Raw genomic sequence first — 24,649 nt, forward strand, 5'->3', positions numbered from 1 at the left:
GCACAGACTACAAAGAGAATCTGTTACCGCGTTATATAGCCGCGTCGCTTTCGTTCCTAATATACAGGAGAGAGACGTAAGTAAAATCTTTATAATTTCAAATAAATAAATCCTGAGGTTAACCGTATCCCGGATACAGCTGGTTTGAAAGAAGTTGGTTCTAGATTTCAAAAAATATTTAATAAATCTATATGTCAAATTACAAACGTCTTTAAAATTTTCTTTCATGTAAAACTTATTCTATTCGTGTAGATTATTTATTTCTGTAGTAATATATTTAGCATTACAAACATGCCTTTTGCGCCGGAATTACGAACTCATTCTCAAAAAGTGAAAACTCTGTATAAAACAGCTATGCGGTTACTTGAGTCGTATCACGTGGCAAAGTATGTCTGCTCGTATTAGTCTGTGCGGATAGAGAAGAGTCATAAACAGTATTGGTTCCTTTGTATTTCATGACTCCTCTCTTTCCGCAGACTCCAGTACTGACACTACTGACACGCCTATAGGGACGGCCGGTGCGCATTGGAGGGTCTGCCATCTTGTGGCCTGAATTGGAAACATGTGCACAAGTACATTGGCCAAAGCAAGTGCTGCCATCTACCGTTCTCGTCGGTACTTTTCCTTGTGCATAGTAGGTTCTATTCTACCATCTTATGGGCTACATCGGAAGCATAAACGAGACATTTACGCCTCGCGCCAAAAATCTGATGGCTCCTATTCTGCCCCCTATAGTTCATGCGCGGGGCCTATGGCAAGGCTTATGTTAGTATAGGTACTTCATCTAAATAGTATCATCATCATCATCATCATCTCAGCCATAAAACGTCCACTGCTGAACATAGGCCTCCCCCTTAGGGGGGGTGAATGCCATAATCGCCACGCTTGGCAGGCGGGTTGGCGATCGCAGTTGAGTACACAGTCACCTGCAATAATATGTTACACAACGAAGGCAGCAAAAATATCTGACACGATCTTACTTGTAGAGCCATAAGAGCGTGTCACATATTTTTGCGGCGTTCGAAGAGTAACATATTATCGCAGGTGACTGTACACCGAATTTGAGGGACGCTGCTGCCCGTCCACCGGTGGTCTTGGACGTGGTTTAAGGACATACCCTAAATAGTATATTAGTGGTTAATTTATAATAATCCATATTTCACTTTTTTTTTTCATTTATTTATTAACACAAAATAATACATTACTTACATTACTTGTTGCACGTTTCCAGATTCGTCACACGATATCATCAGGTTATTCTGAGAGCAGAGTTCGATAAGAACAAGGATGTATGTGACCCAAAAGAACAACGTCGCTTACTGTGGGTGGGACAGCATGAAGTATTTCTGAAGAAAAATCCTTGTCCACCGGCACGATGTAAGCTGACTTTGGTATCTTATAGTATTCATATGTGACGAAGCTCATAGCTTAATTTTTTTTTTTGGGTCAACTTCATAACTGCTTCCACTAAGACCAAAAAAAGTAAGACAATGTTGCCACTGCAATAATTTGTTTGTAAAATAGTAAATTCCTTTTGATAAATAATCACGCTAAGATAATTTATTCATTAGTAATATTACTCCAATGTTTTAAAAAAGTACTTTTATTTACTTATTTTTACATAAATACAAGACGCGCTAATAAAAACTGTAAAACTGGCAATATTCTCTTACTTTTTTTGGTCTTGAATTACGTTTTGCAGTATATTTTATATTTTAAAACCAACCCCTGCGAATATGGATTACAGTAAACTTGTATTTCATTTTTTTTAGTTCCATATTCACTGGGGATAGCAGGAGGAGTAGCATATGGGCGTGAAATAGACCCTCCGGACTGGGTCCTGGACTACTGGCATCCATTGGAAAAGGCGCAATATCCTGAATATTTCAATAGACGCGAATGTAGAAAACAGGAGTATATTAAGTTATGGGAGCAAGGAATTATACGTTGAATGTTGTTAGATTTCCGTATGAATACATGTTGTGTTAATTATCTGTGGTTTATCTGTTTATTTATTCCATGGATTTGATTAACATTATTGGTAGGTACATTATTATTATTAGAGTTAGTCCTAGTCTACCTACCCTTGTGCGACTATTTCTGCAGAGAAAGACGGAAATATATGATTTTTCCTTGTTCCTCTAAGTTCATTTAAGAAAAGGTAGAACAAAGTAATATTCTTTATAGAATATTTCTATATTTCAATCAATCAAAGAGAGGCAAATGGATTTTAAACTACATATTAAAACATAGTTCGGCCCAAGGCTGTCTCATTTCAAACAGAAAGTTTTATTAATGTCTTTGTCTTACGCTATCGCGCTAGTATTAGCTAGCACCCAAAAGAAACCTAGGAGTGGGTATAATTTTCTTGGTTCTTATATTGTCTGACAAATTCTGTTTGCCAGACTATAACATTAATTGATAAATGCGAATGTACGATCAAGTATTATTATGGTCGTGCATTATTAACTGGCAACCGAGCTAAACCGAGCTGTCAACAATCTGTCAGTGCGCTGTCAATGTCAATGTCAAGTTCACGTTGATTTTCATTCCACTGACTGTGCCGTGTGCGTTTTCGATTTGGCGTTTCTTTATTAAGCATTTATCATTATCAGTGCCATGCGATGCGTTACAGTGCATTTTCAATAAATACATCATAAATTAATACAGTAAAACAAAGGAGCTGCCCACGTAAGTGCGCTGTAGCTGTAACTAAATTTCAATTTTAAAAAAGTTTTTGGTTAACACTAAAGTTCATGTTTTTCAGTTTTAACTGGTGAAGAGAGAGTCATAACTGTTAAAAATGGCTGAAGAAAGCTCTCAAGAGCCGAAGAAGCCTATGACGGACGAGGAGAGGCTGGCTTTGTGCCAGAAAATGGACCAGGAGCTAGACGATTTCATCAACAGTCTGGAGCGAACGAGATACACTGATGGATGGTCTGAGGATAAGTGGGAGGTGAGTTTTGAATTCCTACCGCGACCCACGTTCGACGTGTTGCCTCCCTGTCACACTTACGTTCGAGTTTACAGGTGCGACAGAGAGGCAACACGTCGCACGTGGTTCGCGGTAGGTCCTTTGTTTTAATATAGGAAAGGATATACACGTAGAATTAGTCTCACACTTTGAATGTGTTGAGAGCAGAATGCAAATCTTTTTTCTTTTATAGTAACTATAGCTAAATTGAAAGCTAAGGTGGTCCAGAAAAATTGTCAGATACTTCATTTATTAAAAGTGGCTCCGTAGATTTGACACTACAGTGCAGTGGTTCTTAACGTTTCAGTGGTAAACAACCTGAAAATATTTCTTATGCCAGAGACAATTAACTTTTTGGAAGATATAGAATTATAGATACATATTAGGGTGGAGCGCGCTTGTATGGAAATTTTTTTTTTCGTAGATTCAATTCTAATAGTGCGGAAAAGTTGTCTTATGGTGAGAGTATATTGTGTGATTTTTTATATTTTTTTATGACGTCATCTTGTGCCTCCGCATCACCTTCAAAATATTTAAAGTAGTGGAAAAACGTGACACGTGTGTAACCATCAAAAATGATAAAAAGCGTTATTTCCTGCCTAAATATTTAATTATACAGTTATTCAAAGCACCTAAGTAAACAAATATTTAATAAAAATATAAGTATCAATTATAAAAAAAAATTATTGCTTGATGAAATGGGCCTTGAAAATCCATTACGGGCAGCATCAACATCGCTGAAGTGAAAATAATTGATATAAAAAAATAAAACACGATGTGTATGTCATATTATTGTATATCATAAAAATATGTTTTCCCTCTTCGATATTATCCATTTTTCAGTTAAATAAACCATAATAAATGGTTTCAAATACCTAAGAAGAAACTACCAACACTACCTGAGTGCAAGCAACTTTTACTCTCATATGTATGTGTTAAATATTGTTTTCCTTTGTTTTTAAAAGGTTCTTACTTTAGATAAATATGTAGATTGGAATACATTTAGGTGTTCAAAGAGTTTTTTCTTTTATTTTTACTTCATCAAAAGTTCTGCAATATATGTATTTGAACCCACTTCAGGACGACATGATAATTAAACGTGATTAATTACAATAAAAGTATATACAACGACAAACTAAGTGTCTTCTGAAACATAAATAATCAACTTTGATAAATAATTCAGAAATATAATATTTAAAAAAATATAATTGTGTATTTATAATATTGTAATCAATATTTAAGGCCAAAGCGATATGTATCCCTCCTCCACTTAATCATCAGATAGAAAACTGGAATTCAAATTAGTATTTATATTTTGCAATAGCATGGATTCACTTTCATCGCTAATATAATGAAGACATAAAACATACATTTTGACCTCTACTGGGTCAATTTGACTATATTTCAAATAAACGTCATTGCAGTTTATACGGCCCATATTTGACAACTGGTTAAATCAATAATTACTATAGAAGTGAATGCCTGATTGAACTTTTTATTCACCTAAAATAATAACTTTAAATAAAAAATAATAATTAAAAAGTAAAAAAGCTAAATTTGTCATTTTAAATCCAAATAATCCTTAATCAAAGTTGGTGCTATGTACAGGACAAACATTTTTCATATAAAAGTTCAATGACCTTGCGGAGGCACTTACTCCCTTTTGATAGTAAAGTCGTCATAATAACTTCTTATCTTAAACCCTAAAGGCAACTTTTTGTCACTATTAGAAAACCAAAATCCAAAAAAAACAATTTCGCTCCACCCTAATACATATAATCGAAAAAGTCTACAAAGGGATGTTCTGTTTATACATTTTACAGGCCTTTTTAACTGCTCCCAGTGACTACCAGCTGCTATACTGCCCTATTAAGCCAATTGGTGGTACCACACTGTTGTAATAATGTCCACCGATGTACAGTTAGGAGTTTTGCTGTTTGTACCTCAATGAAATTTTAATGCAAACATAAATGTCTTCTGTTCATTATCTGAAGATTCAATTTTCAAACTTGGGTAAAGTGGAAAACATTATACTCACATAGCCTGCGAAAAATGATACCCCATTCTTTTCTGCCTTGTTTTATACAGGAAGAAATAGACAAGCATTCATTCTTCATGAAGACGTTGCCCAAATTTTCAAAATTGGGTAAAGTGGAAAGCAAAATACTCATATAGCCCGCTGAAATGATACCCCATTCTTTTCTGCCTTGTTTTATACAGGATGAAATGGACAAGCATCCATTCTTCATGAAGACATTTATTTATTTATTTAAACTTTATTGCACAAAAGAAAACTTATCGTACAAAAGGCGGACTTAATGCCAAAAGCATTCTCTACCAGTCAACCTTAAGGCAAAGCAGAGAGATTGTGGGCGGTGCAACTGCTACTACTACTAACAAAATTTACTAAATTTACAAAAATGATACCCCATTATCTTATCAGTGATCAGACAAATCATCGCAAAACCATCAAAAATCATTTATATCTCCAAATAGGACAAGATTTATTAAACTCATATTATGTACACAGTATCTTTATAAAATTTCCCGATTATACTCAAAAACTGCAGTTCAAAATTGTTAAAAAAAATTGTATCATGTGCCATACAATATTTATTTTTGCGATAAACTGTCCGAACTCTGCCCATTATTTTCTGCCTTTTTTTATACAGGAAGAAATGGACAAGCATCCATTCTTCATGAAGACGTTACCCGAGAATGGTGACATGTCCGCTCTGGCCGAGGGCCTGGCCAAGCTGAAGTACGATCCGGAGGAGAACACTGCGCTGGAACTGGCGACTAACTATAAGGAGGATGGGAACTTCAACTTCCGTCATAAGAACTACCGGCTGGCTATACTTGGGTATGTAATAATCAATTTACCAAAGAGCTGGCGGCTACCTCGCACAACATATCAGCATTGCGATAGAGTGAGGAAATCCTTAGTACAATGCATCAAGGGCCTATTTTAGATTTAAGCTAGTTATTAATTTCTTTTAGTAATAGTAAGTAAATATAAATTTCTTTAAGTAGTATATATCTTGTTTGTAAATAAATGATTTATTTTAAAATAATTATTAAAGAAATGTTTGTCAAGCCAAGTACGGGTAACAAAAGGTAGGTTTTAAAGGGTCAGTGACTATTCAACCCTTTGAGTTGCAAGTGTCCAAATGGCCTTGTTTAGATTACTATTTGATTAAGGGTTTTAGTTTTAGTAATTATTTTACAATAACATCATATTTTCACACGTTTTTGTGCGATTCTAATTTACATTTAATTTCTCTCTTCAGTATTGTTGTCGTTATTCTTAAGATGTATTGTGTTATAGTTCCAATTCTTTGTTTTTTTAGGTATACGGAAGGCATTAAAGTCAGATGCGAAGACGCCGAAATGAACGCATTTTTATACAACAACCGGGCGGCCGCGCAATACCACCTCAAGAACTACCGTTCAGCCCTTGCCGACAGCGAACGAGCCCTATCTTTCAAACCGGACCACGCCAAGGCCCGCCTCAGAGCAGCTAAATGCGCTTTTGAGATAGCTAACTACGAAAAATGCATTGAACATTGCAATAAACTCCTAGAAGACAACCCTAGTGACGCAGAAGCTACAGAACTCATCTCTAAAACTAAAAAGAAAATCCTCATCCAAGCCAGAGATAAACGAAAGCAAGAAAAGCTAGAACAAGTCAAGCGACAACAGAAAGATGAGGTTGTCAAAGCGATTTTGGAGCGAGGTATTCGCATAGCTAACTGCGATGAAGAAGATGACCTAGATTTGTCTAAGTTAGAGCCTAGTATGCCTGGAGCTCATGGTAATATGGTGCATTTGGAGAATGGGAAGCTACAGTGGCCAGTACTGCTTTTTTATCCGGAGCATCTCTTGACAGATTTCATCGTAGATTGCCCGGAGGATGTTCCTTTAGAAACTCAGTTGGCTAAAGTGTTTCCGGCTCCATGGGACACTCAAAACCAATACGGAACAGATAAAGTAAATGTGTATTCAGAAGGTTATAATAAGCTTCCACATATCATAGATATTTCCATGGATTTGGGAGATATATTGAAAATGAAATATTTTGAGGTGAAAGGTGGGACTCCTTCCTTTGTAGTGGTGCCTCGAGGTAGCCAAGTCGAGAAAAAGTTCCTTTCAGGATATTTCTCTTAGTCAAAGCAACTCAGAGATCGGACTGGCGTACTGCGGTCAACACTGGTCTCAACGACTTCGAAAGTGCACGCCTCGAAGATCTTGACGCTAAACGCCAGCTTCGAAAATCTTGGCCCAAGCCCTCCTACACATACACTTAAATTACGACTCAAATGGCGAGCTTTACTGCATGTCTTGCGGCCGGAAGTTTAAAACAAAACTCGGTTTCGCAAGTCACGTCCGAGCCCATGCACGTCAGGCTTTACTGAATACCTGATACTGATATGTCCGGGTGTCGCCGTCGACGGATACGACTGGGAGGACATCATCGTCATCATCATTTTAGTCAAAGACAATGTCTTTGAATTGAGCATCTCATGATAAATGGGGCCTAAAGGTCGACGTTTTTGGCGTCTAGTGTGCACATGCCTTAAAGCCACGTATTAATTATAAACAATGTTTCGTAATGAGTATATATTATACATTTTCTGGGAAACTTTGTTTAGGAACACTGTTTATAAATTTTTTATAGTGATATTAAAAAATATATATATATTTTATTTATTTTTTACTGATAAGTGGCTTTAGGGTTCAATTGTGTTTCCAGATTGTTAACAGGCTATAAGTAAAATATTAAGGCTAAGTTAAAACTTGAATTAATATTAATAATATTCACTTTTTAGGGTTCCGTACCCAAAGGGTAAAACGGGACCCTATTACTAAGACTTCGCTGTCCGTCCGTCCGTCCGTCCGTCCGTCCGTCCGTCTGTCACCAGGCTGTATCTCACGAACCGTGATAGCTAGACAGTTGAAATTTTCACAGATGATGTATTTCTGTTGCCGCTATAACAACAAATACTAAAAACAGAATAAAATAAAGATTTAAATGGGGCTCCCATACAACAAACGTGATTTTTGACCAAAGTTAAGCAACGTCGGGAGTGGTCAGTACTTGGATGGGTGACCTTTTTTTTTTTGCATTGTGGTACGGAACCCTTCGTGCGCGAGTCCGACTCGCACTTGCCCGGTTTTCTACAATAGTCCCAATGCCTGCTGCGACCGGTTCATGGGTGTTTATTGTTGCGCCTGTGAACGGGTTCCAGCAGGCGTTCTACATGACATTAGAGCTCTCCAAGGGGCCTCTACGTGTTGGATCTATATCCCCACGCAAGCCTATCAAAAGACCGGGATTTGTAGGCCCGTGAATTCCAAAATGGAGAAACAAATATTAATAATATTTCTAGCTGTTTGATAAAATATATCTAGTGTCTATATTTTATATCTGTTGAAATTAAATATTTTACTAAGATTTGGACACGTTAAATTTTATACTCTCAAATCCATTTGATGGGGAAGGAAACTAAGTATTTGTAACATTTTTTTAAATATTTAGTCTATTTATAATTATAATATAGGGTCATTGCGTCAGTTTACAGGTATATACTCAAATTAAACGCATTTCTTGAATATATAGGCATATATTGAAATTATACGTAATTCTGTAGCAACTACGCCAAGTGGACGGAAACAGGTACTGGGCGGTAAACTGACGCAACGACCCCATTCCAACTATTTTTGGTAGAACCTGAACCATTAATAAATAGCTGAATTTACTTTATTGGTAATAAAACGTTAAATTGTATCAAAAAATAATGTTTTTGGGTTATTTATTTTGTGTTATATTATTAGTAAACATAAAAATGTATATCGGGTTTATTATGACAAGGAGGAGGTAACTCCCTCTGAATAAAATGAAAACACATTTTTCTTTAATTTATATTTATTTAAAAAAGTAGATTAGTTACAGGGGTTAGAAGAGAACCAAGAAATGACGATCATAGATATATATTTTTATTATTATTTTTCTCGGAATCGAGAATTTAGAAATAGATAATTCTTTATTTTTAACTTCTTTAGTTTATCCTATTTGATTCTACACCTTTTCGACGCCGTGTCAAAGACAAAAGCAGTCACTCGGACGCCACGTCACATAAGTGTCAAAACTGAAATTGAATATTATGCATGCACGTAGGTCTATGTTGATCTGTGGTCTGTGACGGATTAATCCGTCTGGCGTTGGACCTGCGCTGCGGATATATCGGTCATTGGCTTCCAAAAGGTTAAAAAAATAGATTAGTTACAGGGGTTAGAAGACAACCAAGAAATGACGATCATTGATATATACATTTTTTCTCGGAATCGAGAATTTAGAAATAGATAATTTTTTATTGAACTTCTTTACTTCTATTTGATTCTAGATTTAAAAGGCCCTATTCTAGTCTAGATCGGCAAGTTCATCGCGCTCGTAATCTTGTTGATGAGGATACACCACCGATCCGGACGGGAGGACCGCTTCGCTGTTCGAGTGCATTGAAGTATACGGGTGGTGTGGCATGGCGCCCATCCATTGAGGGTACCAGTATAGACCCTGTGGACGCGAAATATTGAGTTATTTGTATTGAAATTACTCGCACGGCATCAGACGCACATTATTATTTGTGACGAACGACCAGTATAGGTTTACCAGACGTTGGGAATTTTCCTGACATGTTAGGAATTTTCCTGAAATGTTAGGAATTTGGGTCGTTTGTCAGGTATACGGTCGGAATACGAAAATGTCAGGATTTTTTGTGAATTAACAGACTATGGTAAAAAATACTATGTGCCTAAAAAGGTACATTATTCAAATTTACTTATATAAAATACGCAAATCAGAAAATTCGAAATTTGGTTCGCTTGGTTGGCTTGAATAAGCCTGTTTTTTCGCTGGGTAATTAGTTTGTGCATAATTCTTTGATGATAAAATCATGACCATACGAAAGATGTCTATGCGCCGATGGCCTATGCCTAGAAGTTAGATACTTACCTTTTAATAACGATATGACAGATTACCTTGTTTGCCGCAGCGGTGCAAGTGAATCTATCTTCGTGCAAGTCCACAGGGTCCAGATAGCTCTTGCCGGCGATGGACCCGTAGTTGGGCGGGTACATGAACAGGCAGCCTTCCAGGATATCTGAAATAAAATACAACAGATGTTAAGTAAGTGTCTAGTGTAATAAAATAGTTGGAAATTGTACGGTTTAAGCCAGGGATACACTAGACAACAATCTGACACCTTATAAAACAAAGTCTCCAGCCGCCGCCGCCGCGTCTGTTCGGTATGTTCGCAATAAACTTAAAAACTTTTCACGCGGTTTTCACTTATCAATAGAGACGTGATTCTTGAGGAAGGTTTTATAAGTTGTTGTGTACGTAGGCGAACAACACGCGAACGCGAAGCAAAGCGATGCGGCGCGGGATGAATCAATTCATTGATACCTATAGAAGTGTCCTACGTGGGCGAACTCGTTGCGAACGCGAACGCTGCGCTGCGTCGCGTTCGCGAGTTGTTCGCTTACGTAAGACGCAGCGTTAAGGTTTTGTGTAATCCGTGCCAAGTCGCCGGGGCGAGTCGCTAGTAAATAAGAAATACTACGACAAATAGAAAATCATTAGTTAATAGGTACTTAGATCCAGAATCCAGAGTATTACTACTTTAGTTTTTCAGAGCCTTTTATTTCGTTTACGATTCACTCCCTAGGTGGCGTTGTTCTGTAGGTATCCTCCTAAGGCCCAAGGTCCTACCTATAGTACTTATTCAGTTCAATGAAATTTAAATCATATTCGATTGGAACAGAGTTGCTTTTTCTTTTGTTTCGTTCAGTTTTTGAATAACGCAAAATCAACTCTATTTTCTAAATAGAAATAGAAATTTATTTGCTAGAAATGTGGTAGGTACAGAAATTTGGTGTTAACATGCAATTTTGCGAGTTCAGCACATTTCGCCAATAATCTAGGCATGCAAATTATGTCCTGTTTTAACCTATATTATACTATACATTATTTACAAACTATTTACATAATCTGGGGGCACGGCCGTGCCAAGACGAGACATATCATATTACATTACTCACCATCGCATTAGAGTGGCAAATATAAAATCATTAATTTAAATCTACATCTCTTGATAAAAATATTTCAAATTAAGCAAAAGTCAACATAATAAAATAAGAAATAAAAATAGTTCTAAATGTCTAAAAATAACTCCTGTCCTGACGTCCGCTTTTTCAAAGGGCAACGTGGTCTCAATATTCACATCGGTCGTGTCCACGGTAACCCCAGCAACACGCCGCCCGTTGATTCTAGTGTAGTCTCTAACCCTACACGCTCACCTCTCAATAATCGTCCGCCAATATCAGAAACTTTAAGCAAACTCAAACAATCAATTCCAGTCATTAAAAGAATCCCACGAGGCGCCCGAATTTCAGTGGCCCAGAAACTTGCAGATGATTTGAGAGCCACGGTGAATCAGAATTCTAAGGAAAGCTGGGAAAACCTACTTACCTTCCCCTACAGAGTTCTCTACGCCAAACAAGCTGCGCAACGAGGTGTTTCCCTAACGTCTCGGATCAAGCAAAACTGTTCCAATCCCCATGATGTCTCAGAGTTGTCAAGATCCGCCTTTAAGCACAATTATTCACTTGCGCGAAACGTAGAAAATAAAATAGGGGAAGGTAACATTAAAGGAGCTGCTCACCTTCTTTTCTCTAGCGACGCTATAGCCCCTGATACATCTGATACCTTGAATGCCCTACTAAGTAAGCACCCTAATCCGGATGACAATCTCTTGCTACCAGATCCTCCCGGCCCAACAGATCCCTGCCTTCAGGTAACATCCGATGAGGTTTTTAGGTCTATTTGCGCCTTCCCAAACGGTTCAGCTGGGGGTCTAGACGGTCTAACACCACAACACCTTAAAGACCTGCTTTGCCACTCCAGCGGTGAAGCTGGTGATACCCTTCTTAAAGATTTAACCGTTTTAGTGAACTTCATGCTACAGGGTAAGGTTAACACGGAAGTTACCAACATCTTGTACGGAGCCAACTTATGCGCTTTGATTAAAAAGGACGGCGGGATCAGGCCTATTGCAGTTGGCACCACCTATCGCCGTTTAGCAGCCAAATCATGCTGCAAGGCGTTTTCAGATAAACTGAGTGCTTACTTTCAACCGGTTCAATTAGGCTTCGGTTCCAGGTGCGGGTGCGAGGCAGCGGTACACGCATTACGTTCTTTTGTTACCAAGAAAGAAGGCGAGGTTGTATTGAAAGTTGACGTACGAAATGCATTCAACTCTGTCGACCGAGGCGCCTTACTTAACCAAGTCAAAGAGAAGACCCCTGAGCTGTATAATTTTGTTTGGCAATGCTACGGCACAAACTCTAAATTACTTTTTAAAAATAACCTTTTATATTCATCAGTGGGCTGTCAGCAAGGCGACCCTTTGGGCCCTGCACTTTTCAGCCTTGCCATACACCCTATCCTGGAAAGCCTAAATTCTAAATTTAATGCTTGGTACCTCGACGATGGTACCCTGGGAGGCACCGTCGACGAGGTATTTGATGATATGCAAATTCTCATAGAAAAGTTTTCTAAAATTGGCCTGTGTTTAAATTTTTCAAAGTGCGAAGTATTTTTTCCGACAGATGCATGCATAAAGATGAAGCGCTTTCAAAATTCAGCACCTTAGCTCCTGGCATCAAAGTTTTGGATGAAAGTTCACTTTACCTCCTAGGTTCACCGATCCTGGACGAAGCCTTCCCGAATTACATTAATAATCAGCTTCAAAATTTTAAAAACTATTCGGACCGTTTGCTCACAATTAACCCTCACATGGCCTACACCATAATTAAATTTTGTTTGTTTGTCCCCAAATTTACTTATGTCCTGCGTTGTAGTCATTTTTGGAAATATCCCAACCTTTTGGAAATATTAGACCAAGAAATAAAACTTACAGTATCGTCCATTTTTAACATTACCTTTGACAACTCTCAGTGGTCCCAAGCCTCCCTGCCCATTAGGCACGGTGGTATTGGGATACGACAAACTTCTGCTGTCGCCCTTCCTGCTTTTCTTTCATCAGCGCATAACATTGAAAAACTGTTCCGAAAAATCCTAAAAACTGACCCCCTTATAAATTTGGACGTCCCTTTCCTGCCGGAGGCTATCGACAACTGGAAAACGGCCTGCGCTAACGCGGACTTGCCCATCACCCGCCATTCGCAACACCAATGGGACGAGCCGCTCTGTCTGCTGGTACGGGATAATCTGTACGAAACGTCAACCAGCACCACAGAGCGCGCTCGTCTCCTTGCTGCGACGAAATGGGAATCAGGCTCATGGTTGCAGGCCCTGCCATCAAAGAACCTGGGCACACTTCTCTCTACGAACACCTTCAGGACTTCTTTGTGTTTGCGCTTGGGGGTGGCTTGTGTGGCTCCTCATCTGTGCCAGTGCGGTGCAAACGTGACGCGTTTTGGTGTCCACGGTCTATCTTGTGCGAGAAGTGTCGGCCGTCTTTCACGACACGCGAGCCTAAACGACATCCTCCGCCGAGCTCTTGTCACGGCTGGGGTGCCGGCGGTTCTGGAACCGTCTGGTTTGGCCCGCGATGACGGGAAAAGACCGGACGGCATGACCCTCGTTCCCTGGAAGATGGGACGGCCTTTGGTTTGGGATGCCACATGCGTGGACACCCTTGCGCAGTCCCATCTTCCAGGAACATCTAACAGAGCCGGTGCGGCCGCCAACGCGGCTGAACACCTCAAGCGGCGCAAATATGCAGCCATTGATTCTGGCTGCATGTTTGAGCCGTTTGGGGTGGAAACCCTAGGGCCCTGGGGCTCTGGCGCCCACGGCATATTCGCCGAGCTGGCGAAGCGCCTCGTGGAGGCGACGGGTGACAAGAGGGCTGGCTCATACCTTGCGCAACGCATTGGTATTGCCGTCCAGCGCGGCAATGCCGCCAGCCTTCTTGGCACCCTGCCCCAAGGCACTGAACTGGAGCCAGTTTTTTATTTATAGGTTATTTTTATTTATAGGTTATTTTAGTTTAGTAGTTATTTTAATTGTAGCTTTATGTAGTTTTAATTTTAGTTTATAATTGTTTTTATTTTGTTTATATTAAATAAATACACTCCACTCCTGTACTGAATAAAAAGCTTTTTCCAATAACCATTTATGCAATTTTGACACAAACCTTGCATAAGTTAATTCTTTTATGTCGTTAGGTAAACGGTTATAAATTTTTATGGCCATTAGGTAACAATTTTTGCTGTAAAGCTTACTGTTATAATTACTTGTCACTACAAGCCTGTTTGGATATCTTGTATTGAATTTACACACATTTCTTAGCTTTGTAAACAATTCAGGATGCAACCTTCTACACTAAAAGGTTCATATTTCTGTGGCAAATATCGCATTTTTCATTTGTAGGGCTGGGCCTTAGGAGGGTATAGTAATAATACATAGTTTCCATACCGCACGATAGATGGCGCTGACAAATCGTACTTTTGGTCAACTTACACGGTATAGTGATATTCTCCGGCTCCTCGGCTTCTGGGGGTTTGGTGGAGGCCTCCACGTAGGGAGGCACAGGGTCGATACCGCTTCCGGGGTCACCGGGGATCAGGAATGGACCTGAGGGTATGTGAACATTATAACATCGTCCATAATGTTAACTGATAATAAACCTTATTACAAGCTTTTATTTAGTTTCACCTGGCCGTTGTCTGTCTGTCTGTCTGTCTGTAATCAAATCTTGCAAGTTAAATTGGATCCACTTCCCGGTTTCCGATTGAGCTGAAATTTTGCATTACACACGTAAGTCGGGTGACAATGCAATATTATGGTGTCATCGAGCTGATCTGATAATGGAGACCGGAGGTGGCCGTAGGAACTCTGTGATAAAACAACGAAACCTCTAATTGTGTTTGGGGTTCTTAGAATTCTCTCGATGAGTAATAGTTGCCTGTGGAAAGAAAAGTACAGTCAGCGATAAAAGCTTGTACCAAAAATGAAATTTTTGTCAAAAACTTATTTAAAAAAATATAGAGCCCTTCAAACGTCAATATAGTGTTATTAGTACCTATAGCCAAAGGCTAAAGGTATGGCGCCATAACTTTGGCCTATGCTCGTGTAGATGGCGACACTTTGACATTTAACAAATTTAACACATATCAGTGAAAGCACAAATATCAAAGTAAAATGGCGTTCTAAAAGTTTTAATCATGTGTCGAAAGATGGCATAACTTTACAGTGGCTACAAAATTGACTTTAACAATTCGCCTCTATACTAAATTCTCTTTGGTATTGGTAATGTAACTTATTCATTTTACTCAGGGCCTTAAACTCAGGGTTGCCAACTCCAATTTTTCTTTACCCCTGAACTCAACTTAAAAACCCCTAAAACTGTACTATTATTTTGGAAAACCCACTAAATAAAAAATATAAGAAATTTTCCAAATTTAGAACATTATTATGATTTTCAACCGGTTCGACATTTTAATGATCATACATATGAACGTTATATATAGATGGTCAAGAAAATCTTGTCAGTAGAAAAAGGCGCGAAATTCAAATGTTCTATGAGACGATATCCCTTCGCGCCTACATTTTTTCAAATAACTATGCCGCACTTTTCTACTCTAAAAAAAACCACCAAAAATATTTAGCCCCTAAAAAAACCCCTAGCTGGTTTATTTACCCCTAAATTTAGTGGTAAAACCACTAAGTTGGCATCCCTGCTTAAACTATACTGGACCCTTGGACACATAAGAATTTGGGACCCTTTTGGAAAGTAAAAAAGCGAATTAATTAACATATTTCTACTATGATCTTCTATTTATTTTAGACCCACTTGCACCATTCCACTTACCCGGGGTTACCATGAACCTGAACCGTTAACCCAGTGTCAAATTGTACTGGTAACCATGGTATTACCAGTACAATTTGACACTGGGTTAACGGTTTTACCGCTTAACCCCGGGTTAGTGGGATGGTGCAAGTGAGCCTTAGGTAATCAAATATACTGTTACTGTGTGGGCCCAGAATGGGGGCCCTGGGCACGGGCCCCGTGTGCCCTTATGGTAAAGGCGGTACTGATTTTACCTCCATAATGGTTGGTGTAGTTCCACTCGCATACGTGGTGGTTGCAGACAAGGGGCGTCCCTCGCTCTTTGGTGTAGTATGGGCCTCCATTTGGGATTGTCTACAAGGCAAATATACCTACTTAGCTTTAATAAAATAAGATACGATACTTTTATTGATAAAATTGTTCTCAATTCAATGTGAATTCTTTTATTATAATATTCACTAGTGCTTTACAATGTCAACCATATTATTACCTATAAATACCTATATTAGATAATTAATTTGGAAAAATTGTTTCTCTTTTTGGCGCTTACTTAGCCCTTAGTGAATACAATTAGGATGAAGTTTTGCGTCTTTGTTGCACTTACGTACGGATTTAACCTTGTAAATCCAACAGAGAGGCAAAACATTGTGGTTCGCGGTAAGCCCTCTTTCCTTTGGGGTCGGATCCTACTGACTGCGCCATATAGGGCGATATATAAAAACACGATGTTACGTCAATGGCGGTTTATTCACAACTATATCAGTTGTCAAACGCAAGCGCCATAATCACATTATAGTCTGACAAGCCATTTACGTCAGTAGAAAAAAGCGGCAAATTTAAAAAAAAGTAGGCGCGAGTAGTAAAATTAATTTTGCGCCTTTTTCTACTGACAAAGTTGTTTGACAGACTATATTTATTGACTTATTTGTCATGCCTTACTACATTTTTAGGGTTCCGTACCAAAAGGTACAAAAGGAAGCCTTATGGTGCGACTCTGTCCGTCTGTCCGTCCGTCTGTCACATCGCTAAATATCTCGAGAACTACTGAAGCTATTGATTTTAAATTTGGAATAGTTATTTGTGATAATATGGTTTACGATGTAGGCTCTACACCTAAAAAAGACCTACACTATAGCGTACTACCCTACAAAATAGTCATAGGTTTTAGCTATACCTATACGAAAATCTTACCAGCAAAAAATCATGATGTCTATACCGCAGGCCCTGTATATTGAAGTCCAGAATAAACGACCCAGACGAGATGATACAGGACGCTGCCGATAACGGGGGCAGCTTGTACATGACCAGACCGCATTTGACGATGGCTTTTGGAAGTGTGACTACGTCGCGCTCTTTTTGAAGGATTTTCTTGAAGGGAAACCTGTTGGAAAACATTAGGTAAGTATTTCCGATTTTATAGCAAATAGTGGAATGATGATGATGGATAAATCTGTCCTTTCTCGGGGCCCAAACAATCTCTATACCAAATTTTTGTTCAAATCGGTTTAGCGGTTTAAGTGTGAAGAGGTAACAGACAGGCACATTTTCGCATTTATAATATTATTATCACGAGAAAAGAGAAAACAGAAGTATACCTACAGCATTGATGAGAAATGAGATAAGAAGAAACAGTATCGCAGACAAAAGAAAAAACAATTTAAGAGAAAACAGTCAAAGAGGAAACAATGTATCTGAGAAAAGAGGAAGCAGACAGAAAGAAGACCTAGTTGTACTCGTACTGAGAGGAAAAAGCGTCGATATAAAAGGCGGCAAATAAAAAAATATGGTTGCCTGTAAAGTCGGTATACGGACGATAATTTTCGTGATAACGTCATCAGAAAACATTGATCATCAAACAAACAGCAAACATCAATGTGCGTGCATGCTACTGGCGTTCATTGATTTATAAGACGTTATTCACGTTATCACGTCAAAAAGAGGAGACAGTGGCGTAACACTCACCTAAAGATGCAAATACCGATATGGCACTCGAGACCATGCAAGTAGTTGTCAGTAGGGAAGGTGATGCTGGGGTCGTCGATCAGGTAGTATTTCTTCTCGTCATGATAATGCAGAAAGCCAAGGAACACGAACGAGCGGTCTTTGCAAAAAGGCGCCGGCCCGCGACCCATGTTGTAGATATCGCTGTATAACTCTGACACGAATATGTACACGTTTTTCCCGCAATGGTATTCTGTAACGAGAATAAAAATTGGTTCTAGAAATTATTATCATTGTAATTATAAAATACTTCTTAACAATTGTGGTTCTCGTGCATGCTCAGAGAGCCTACCGCGAAACACGTTCGAAGTGTTGCTTCTCTGTCGCACTTGTAAATTCGTACGTAAGTGTAACAGGGAGGCAACACGTCGAACGTGGTTCGCGGTAGACACTCAGTATATTTGTATCCCATCGTCCAGGGTTATTATTATTAAAGGCACCTGTCTTCTAACAATAAACACATACAAAATTTATAACAGTACCTTGACTCAGGTAGAACTCCATAGGCACCGGGCCGCCCGAGTACGTGGCCTTTCTCTCCGCCGCAATGGAGTTGTGGTTCTCGTACATGCTCAGCATGTTGTCTATGACATCGTCCAGGGTTATCAAAAGCACCTGTTAACAAATAAATAAATAAAACAATTTGAAACCCCCTACGATATCATCATCATCATTGACCTTTGTGTCTATTGCAGACGATAATGGTGTAATACCGGAGAGACACCATTTTTGGTGGCTGAATAGACCGATGCGCGACAGACATGGTCTATATAAGTAATATAACCTTCTATCTCCAATTTTATCAATCTTGCTATGGGAGATGATGATACTATAGACAGAAATGCAATATATTCGCCATTCAATTTTAGATTAAGTCAGGTCCCCACAGAAAACCAGCGCCACGGTCTGCCGCGGCATCATGCTGAGTGGGGATCCTATTTTAGCGTCCTAATCTGTTTTATGTCTGCATACTTTTCTTTTTTTACATGTACTATGTTGTGACGTTAAAATAAATGTATTTCTTCTTCTTCTTCTTCTTCTTAAATGATTACCTAATTTAATTGCCGTTCGGATTCATTTACTCATTACTCACCTAGTAAGGGGTCTATATTAATTCGCATAACGCAATTCTCCTAATTCAATTTGGCATAACGTATGTTACGCATAATTTCTAAATCGCATAACATTATTCCGCATAACTGAGTACGCATAATGTTAATGCGCATAACGTAAATTGTCATAACGATGACTTGGGATAAATATAATAAGCATAAAGTTACTTTGCATAATTATTAAATGATATAAATATAAAAGGCAAATAAATAGAAATATAGACAGAGCGGCTCGAATTAAGGTTCAGTAGGTCCAGAGAACGAAGTTTTAAGTAAATGTAGCGCTTTTTTAGATCACAAATATCACAATACGGTTGCCAAATATTTAATTAGCAATCTTGCGGTCTTTCTCTAGGGACTTCAGCGATTCAAATCCTGAGTTTTTGACTATTGCTCGATAAAAAAAAATCAATAAAATAGGTCTAAAATGCACTTTAAAAAAATTGCCCAAAAATCAAAATAATTAAAATTATGTCTAAAACCTAAAAAAAAACACAAAAAAAAAGAAGAACATGAACTTACTACAGTTACTACGCCTTAATAATGTTTTACAGCAAAAAGATTATTATTTGTATCGCTTTGTTTCGCTCGATCCTGCCTGAGCCTTGTGAACCTGACCTAACCGAGTTGGTTTTGCCCTGATCCATCTAATTCTCTTGCTTTATTAAATTATGCTAATTCATTTTGTGCCAAATAAAGTTATAGTTAATAATGTTATGCATATTTAATTTATGCGGATTCATTATTATGCGCAATAAGTGTTATGCTTTTTTAATATTATGCCTGTTCAATGTTATGCCCAATTATGTTAAGCCAAAACTGTTATGCGAATTCATATTATGCCAATTAATGTTAGGCGTATTAAGGGGCACCCCCTAGTAAGGTCACCTGTCCTACAATTAGCCATGCATATACAATTAATCACGCCTATAATTTACAAACTATTAGAATCATGTTCTACCAAATACCCCCCAAGTACGATTTATTAATTAATATTAGTGTTAGACCAAGAAAAGTCTGCAGCGATTTTGATAGCCCACGCAGTGCAAGTGTTATTTTAAACGTCAAACTTCTATGAAATTATGACGTATACATAACACTTGCACTGCGTGGGCTATCAAAATTGCTGCAGACTTTTCTTGGTCTAAGTGCATATAAATTTAGTACCTATTTACTTGCCTTTAATTCTTTCACATGGAGCTGAATGAAGCGACCCAGATGATCGGTTGCGACGTGAACTCGCTCGTTGATTATGTACTAGAAATACTTCATAATATTAATATTTATTCAATTATTATTATTATAATATTATATTATAAGCGTTGGTGGCCTAGCGGTAAGAGCGGCTTTCAATCCGGAGGTCGCGGGTTTCAAACCCCGAACTTACGAGTATGTACGAAATATCATTTGGTACAATTTAACGCGCATAAAAAAAATTAACAACATAGAGTATGTCTGTTAGCACAAGCGGTTTGGGTCTCCTCACACCTATATCGACAAGGAATCGGCAAAAGCCGATGGGAAAAAGGACGTCGCTAGGTTCGGCCGATGGCTTACGACGCGAAGTCTTTATCGCTCCAATTGCGACGTCTTATCGATCTACAGATTAATAAGTTTTTGGCAAAAATTTAATTTTTGGTACAAGCTTTTATCGCTGACTGTACTTTTCTTACGACAGACAAAGAACTAATACTCATCGAGACAATTATAAAAACCCCTAACACAATTAGGTTGCGTTGTTTCATCACAGAGTTCCTATGGCCACCTCCTGTCTCCATCATCAGATCAGCTCGATGGTACCATAATATTGCATTGTCATCCGATTTATATATGCATGCAAAATTTCAGCTCAATCGGAAACCGGGAAGTGGGTCAAATTTAGCCTGCAAGATTTGACCCGTACAAACATACATATTTACATAGGTACATTGCAAGTTAAATAAAAGCTTGTAAAAATGAGGAGTAGTAGGTTATAGAGTGGTATGGGCATGTAATGAGGAGGGATGAATGCTATAAGTATACCTATAGGCAAAATAATGTTAGGGATGAATGTTGATGGACGGAGAGCGGATGGTAGACCCAAAAAGCGATGGATGGATTGTGTGAAAGAGGATATGAGAAAGAAAGGAGTGAGTGCTGGGGTGACGAAAGACAGAGGAGAATGGAAGAAAAAAACACCTCGACCCCACATAATGTGGGATAAGGGCAGGGAGAAGAAGATTGAAACCCACTGGGCTAAGGTATGGAGTCAATACCTGATCTTCAGCAGTCCTGACCTTCAGCATCTCTTCCTGATACAGCCAAAGATTGTCCAGCTTGTCTGTAGGGTCGTGACCGTAGATCTCGAAGGCATCTATGATCATGGCCAGAGTGAGGTTCTCGGGTACATCTTGGCAGCAGGGGTGGTTGCGGAAGTTGTATGGGATCTGGTAGAAAATAAACATTTCCTAAGGGTATTCGATCTGTCCAATATCTTGGTGCAATGTCAGTGCGTCTCACTCTCTCCTTATGCAAAATGTGAAACAAAATACTCATTGGACAAAGAAATTGGACAGGTAGGATTGGATACCTTTATTATCACACTGATACAAATCTCACACTGATACTGGTAACATTCCATTTCTAACCACAGCTGCACTACCGGTACTGAACGCGTCGCTGTCATTGTCAATTTCCATAGTAAAATGAACAGTAGTGCAGCTGTCGTTGGAAATGGACTGTCACCTTTATACGCCTGATAGGAAGCCATTACCGTCGTAGCTTATAAGGTTTACTCGCGGGTAATTCCGAATGTCGGAAACAGTCGGATAATTCCGAAATGAGACTTTTATTATGATGGCATTAAGGGTGATTTTCATCTGAATTTCGGAATTATCCGACATTCGGTATTACTCGAATACACCTTAGATACCTGTTGAATTTCAAGCATCTGAAGTCTACTGTCGGTTTAACATTATGCGGACTGTATGCTTGTTTGCTAGAGTTTAAAAACAGCTTTACAGTTTAAAATCATTTCAGCAGCCACGTTATCACTGTCATCAGGCAGTTCTACTTCACAAAATATTGCTTTCCGATTTTTCCGAGAGCAAATCCTTTCTACACCGTGTTTTTATTGAATTCCGTTAACTTCGGGGTATGGTTAAGTACGTTTAAGAGAACTAATGGCATAGTTAATTTAAATATTTTTTTTTTATTCTTTAATAAAAAAAATAAGTTTAAAAAGTAATTAAATGTAGCATGTAGCGTTGTTGTAAGACGGGCATTACATTTAACTCAACCAAACAATTGAAATCTGTGACATATCAATGTCATTTCGAACATCGATCGACCGAGATTGTACTTAAGTTTAGTAGCAAATGTATGAACTCATTCTAAACACTAATCAATATGTAAGCCGGCCCTAAGGCAAGTGTACACGCTTGTAGAGGCCTTATAGGAAAAAAAATAAAATATTGATTATATCCGAAATGGAGTTAATTATAATAGCGGTGTCTTTGAGAAAGTTACTTGATTTAAGCTTAGGAATGCACCCTTGAAATTAACGGAAAACAAAAAAAAACACGGTGTATATAGAGCCGCACCAATAAAAGTCTGCAGTGGATTTAATAGCCCACGCAGTGTAAGTGTTATTTATACGTCATAATTTCATAGAAGTTTGTCGTTTAAAATGACACTTGCACTGCGTGGGCTATCAAAATCGCTGCAGACTTTTTACGGTCTGACTATATTTGCTCTTGAAACAGGCTAACTATTAAACTATACAAAAAATAAAATTTCTACCTATGTCGTGCCTATAATATTTGGAGATTCCATTTCTCCAAATTTCCGTCATCAAATCCTAACATGCTGATGATGACACCAACTGTGAATCAATGATATGGCCGATACTACCTAGATGTCAGTGACACAATGCAAAAAATAAACAAATGTTACCGCCACTTCCAGCCAGGTCAGCCATATTGCGAGCAGCGCGCACGCGCGAATGCGAACGTCCATTTTGCCCTCATCTTGAAGAAACTACTGCGCGCGAACATTAAAATAATTGCCAATTATTTTATAGCCTTGACCATAACTTTTTATATGAATAAAATACCTACGTGTAGGGTGTAGGTATATTTGATTTAAGTTTTGGCAGTTTTTGCCGGTTTTTAACCTCCAAGTCCCCGCGTACTTGAACAAGTACAAATTAAGTTCGAGTTATGGACTCCTATAGAAATACAATAAAGTTCCAAATTCATAATTTTTAAGAAAAAAAACCGACTTCTATGGGGCCCGGTGAAAGATTATGGTAGATGGTGCACTATGTAGAAAAGGAGCTAAAAACAGTACTTTCTAGTAGCATTTCGTTTCCGTAAGGGTCGTAGTTTTAGCCTAACCTAACCCACTTCTCTGATAGCAGTTCGGTTCTGTGAGGATCGCAGTTCGAGCCTAATCAAACCCACTTTTCTAGTAGCATTTCGTTTCTGTAAGGCTGGCAGTTCTAACCAAACCTAACCCACTTTTGTTCGGTTCTGTGAGGATCGCAGTTCAAACCTAACCTAACCCACTTAACGGCGCATGCGGTGCGGTGTACGGGGGTTTGAGCGGGAGGGGTTTGGCATCATCATACTTTATACCTACATTTTATGGTAGGTAATCATAGCGGTTTATTTAGTTTAGGTATCATAGTGGTTTTCCGGGTCAAGGTCCGGGCCTCTGAGTCCGAGTCCGGGTCCGAGTCCCGGTCCGAGTCCGGGTCCGGGTCCGAGTCCGGGTCCGAGACCGGGTCCGAGTCCGGGTCCGAGTCCGAGTCCAAGTCCGGGTCCGAACCGGATCCGGGTACGAGTCCAAGTCAAAATCGAAATTCGAAATCACCAAACGTGTACTATGCGTCGTTGAAGAGTTCTGTTCTGATCATCATCAGCAGTTCCACTTCATCAAATGCGACAGTTTTTAATGTAAATGCTTGATTTTATGATGAAAACACAGAAAATTCTATACGTATGTCTTTAAGATTTGAGGAGTTCCCTCGATTCCTTATGGATCCCATCATCAGAACTCGAGCTTGACAGAAATGTGGCTTATAAACTAAACTTGCTTAACAAACATAACTAAGAGGACAAATCGCCAAACGTGAACTATGCGTCGTTGAAGAGTTCCGTTCTGATCATCATCAGCAGTTCCACTTCATCAAATGCGACAGTTTTTAATGAAAATGCTTGATTTCCTGATGAAAATATAAAAATCTCTATACGCATGCCTTTAAAATTTGAGGAGTTCCCTCGATTTCTCGTGGATCCTATCATGAGCACTCAAGCTTGACAAAAAAGTGGCTTAAAAACTTAACTTGCCTAACAAACATAACGAAGAGGACAAATCGCCAAAGGTGAACTATGCGTCGTTGAAGAGTTCCGTTCTGATCATCATCAGCAGTTCCACTTCATCAAATGTCACGTTTTTGAATGTATATGCTTGATTTGTTGATAAAAACACAAAAATCACTATACAGGGTGAAATTTAAATCACTGGCCAAATTTAAACACCCGAAAGAACTCGAAAAAATATTAAACACGTGTTTTTTCTTTTAATACCGCTCAGTACATTTTTTTCGAAATAACTCATCATCAAGTTGTCCTAAAAACCTCGTACGTTATGGTGAACCGACAACTACCCACTACACCCGCTTCTCTCTTATCAGTTAAGGT

The 24,649-nt window shown here is 38.7% G+C and overlaps 3 protein-coding genes across 3 annotated transcripts; 2 read left to right on the forward strand and 1 right to left on the reverse strand.

The window, feature by feature from the left end:
* Nucleotides 1-211: 211 nt before the first annotated feature.
* On the forward strand, nucleotides 212-1,985 carry LOC134673773 (NADH dehydrogenase [ubiquinone] 1 beta subcomplex subunit 9-like). Its single transcript, XM_063531797.1, has 3 exons — nucleotides 212-386; nucleotides 1,232-1,377; nucleotides 1,773-1,985. The coding sequence occupies exons 1-3, from the start codon at nucleotides 292-294 to the stop codon at nucleotides 1,949-1,951; spliced, it is 420 nt and encodes a 139-aa protein (XP_063387867.1). The 5' UTR covers nucleotides 212-291; the 3' UTR covers nucleotides 1,952-1,985.
* Nucleotides 1,986-2,571: 586 nt separating this feature from the next.
* Nucleotides 2,572-8,893, forward strand: LOC134673752 (DNA polymerase interacting tetratricopeptide repeat-containing, protein of 47 kDa). The gene is made up of 4 exons (XM_063531771.1): nucleotides 2,572-2,691; nucleotides 2,768-2,956; nucleotides 5,647-5,837; nucleotides 6,325-8,893. The coding sequence occupies exons 2-4, from the start codon at nucleotides 2,804-2,806 to the stop codon at nucleotides 7,139-7,141; spliced, it is 1,161 nt and encodes a 386-aa protein (XP_063387841.1). The 5' UTR covers nucleotides 2,572-2,691; nucleotides 2,768-2,803; the 3' UTR covers nucleotides 7,142-8,893.
* A 471-nt stretch (nucleotides 8,894-9,364) lies between these two features.
* Nucleotides 9,365-22,990, reverse strand: LOC134673795 (uncharacterized). The gene is made up of 10 exons (XM_063531823.1): nucleotides 22,899-22,990; nucleotides 21,221-21,391; nucleotides 20,145-20,222; nucleotides 18,336-18,468; nucleotides 17,815-18,046; nucleotides 17,044-17,233; nucleotides 16,107-16,206; nucleotides 14,523-14,636; nucleotides 10,013-10,134; nucleotides 9,365-9,548 (listed from the first exon to the last, which is right to left on the reverse strand). Exons 1-10 carry the CDS (start codon nucleotides 22,959-22,961, stop codon nucleotides 9,396-9,398), a joined length of 1,356 nt encoding a protein of 451 aa, XP_063387893.1. The 5' UTR covers nucleotides 22,962-22,990; the 3' UTR covers nucleotides 9,365-9,395.
* Nucleotides 22,991-24,649: the final 1,659 nt, after the last annotated feature.

This window comes from Cydia fagiglandana, chromosome 19, assembly GCF_963556715.1.
Source record: "Cydia fagiglandana chromosome 19, ilCydFagi1.1, whole genome shotgun sequence".
Lineage (NCBI taxonomy): Eukaryota > Metazoa > Arthropoda > Insecta > Lepidoptera > Tortricidae > Cydia > Cydia fagiglandana.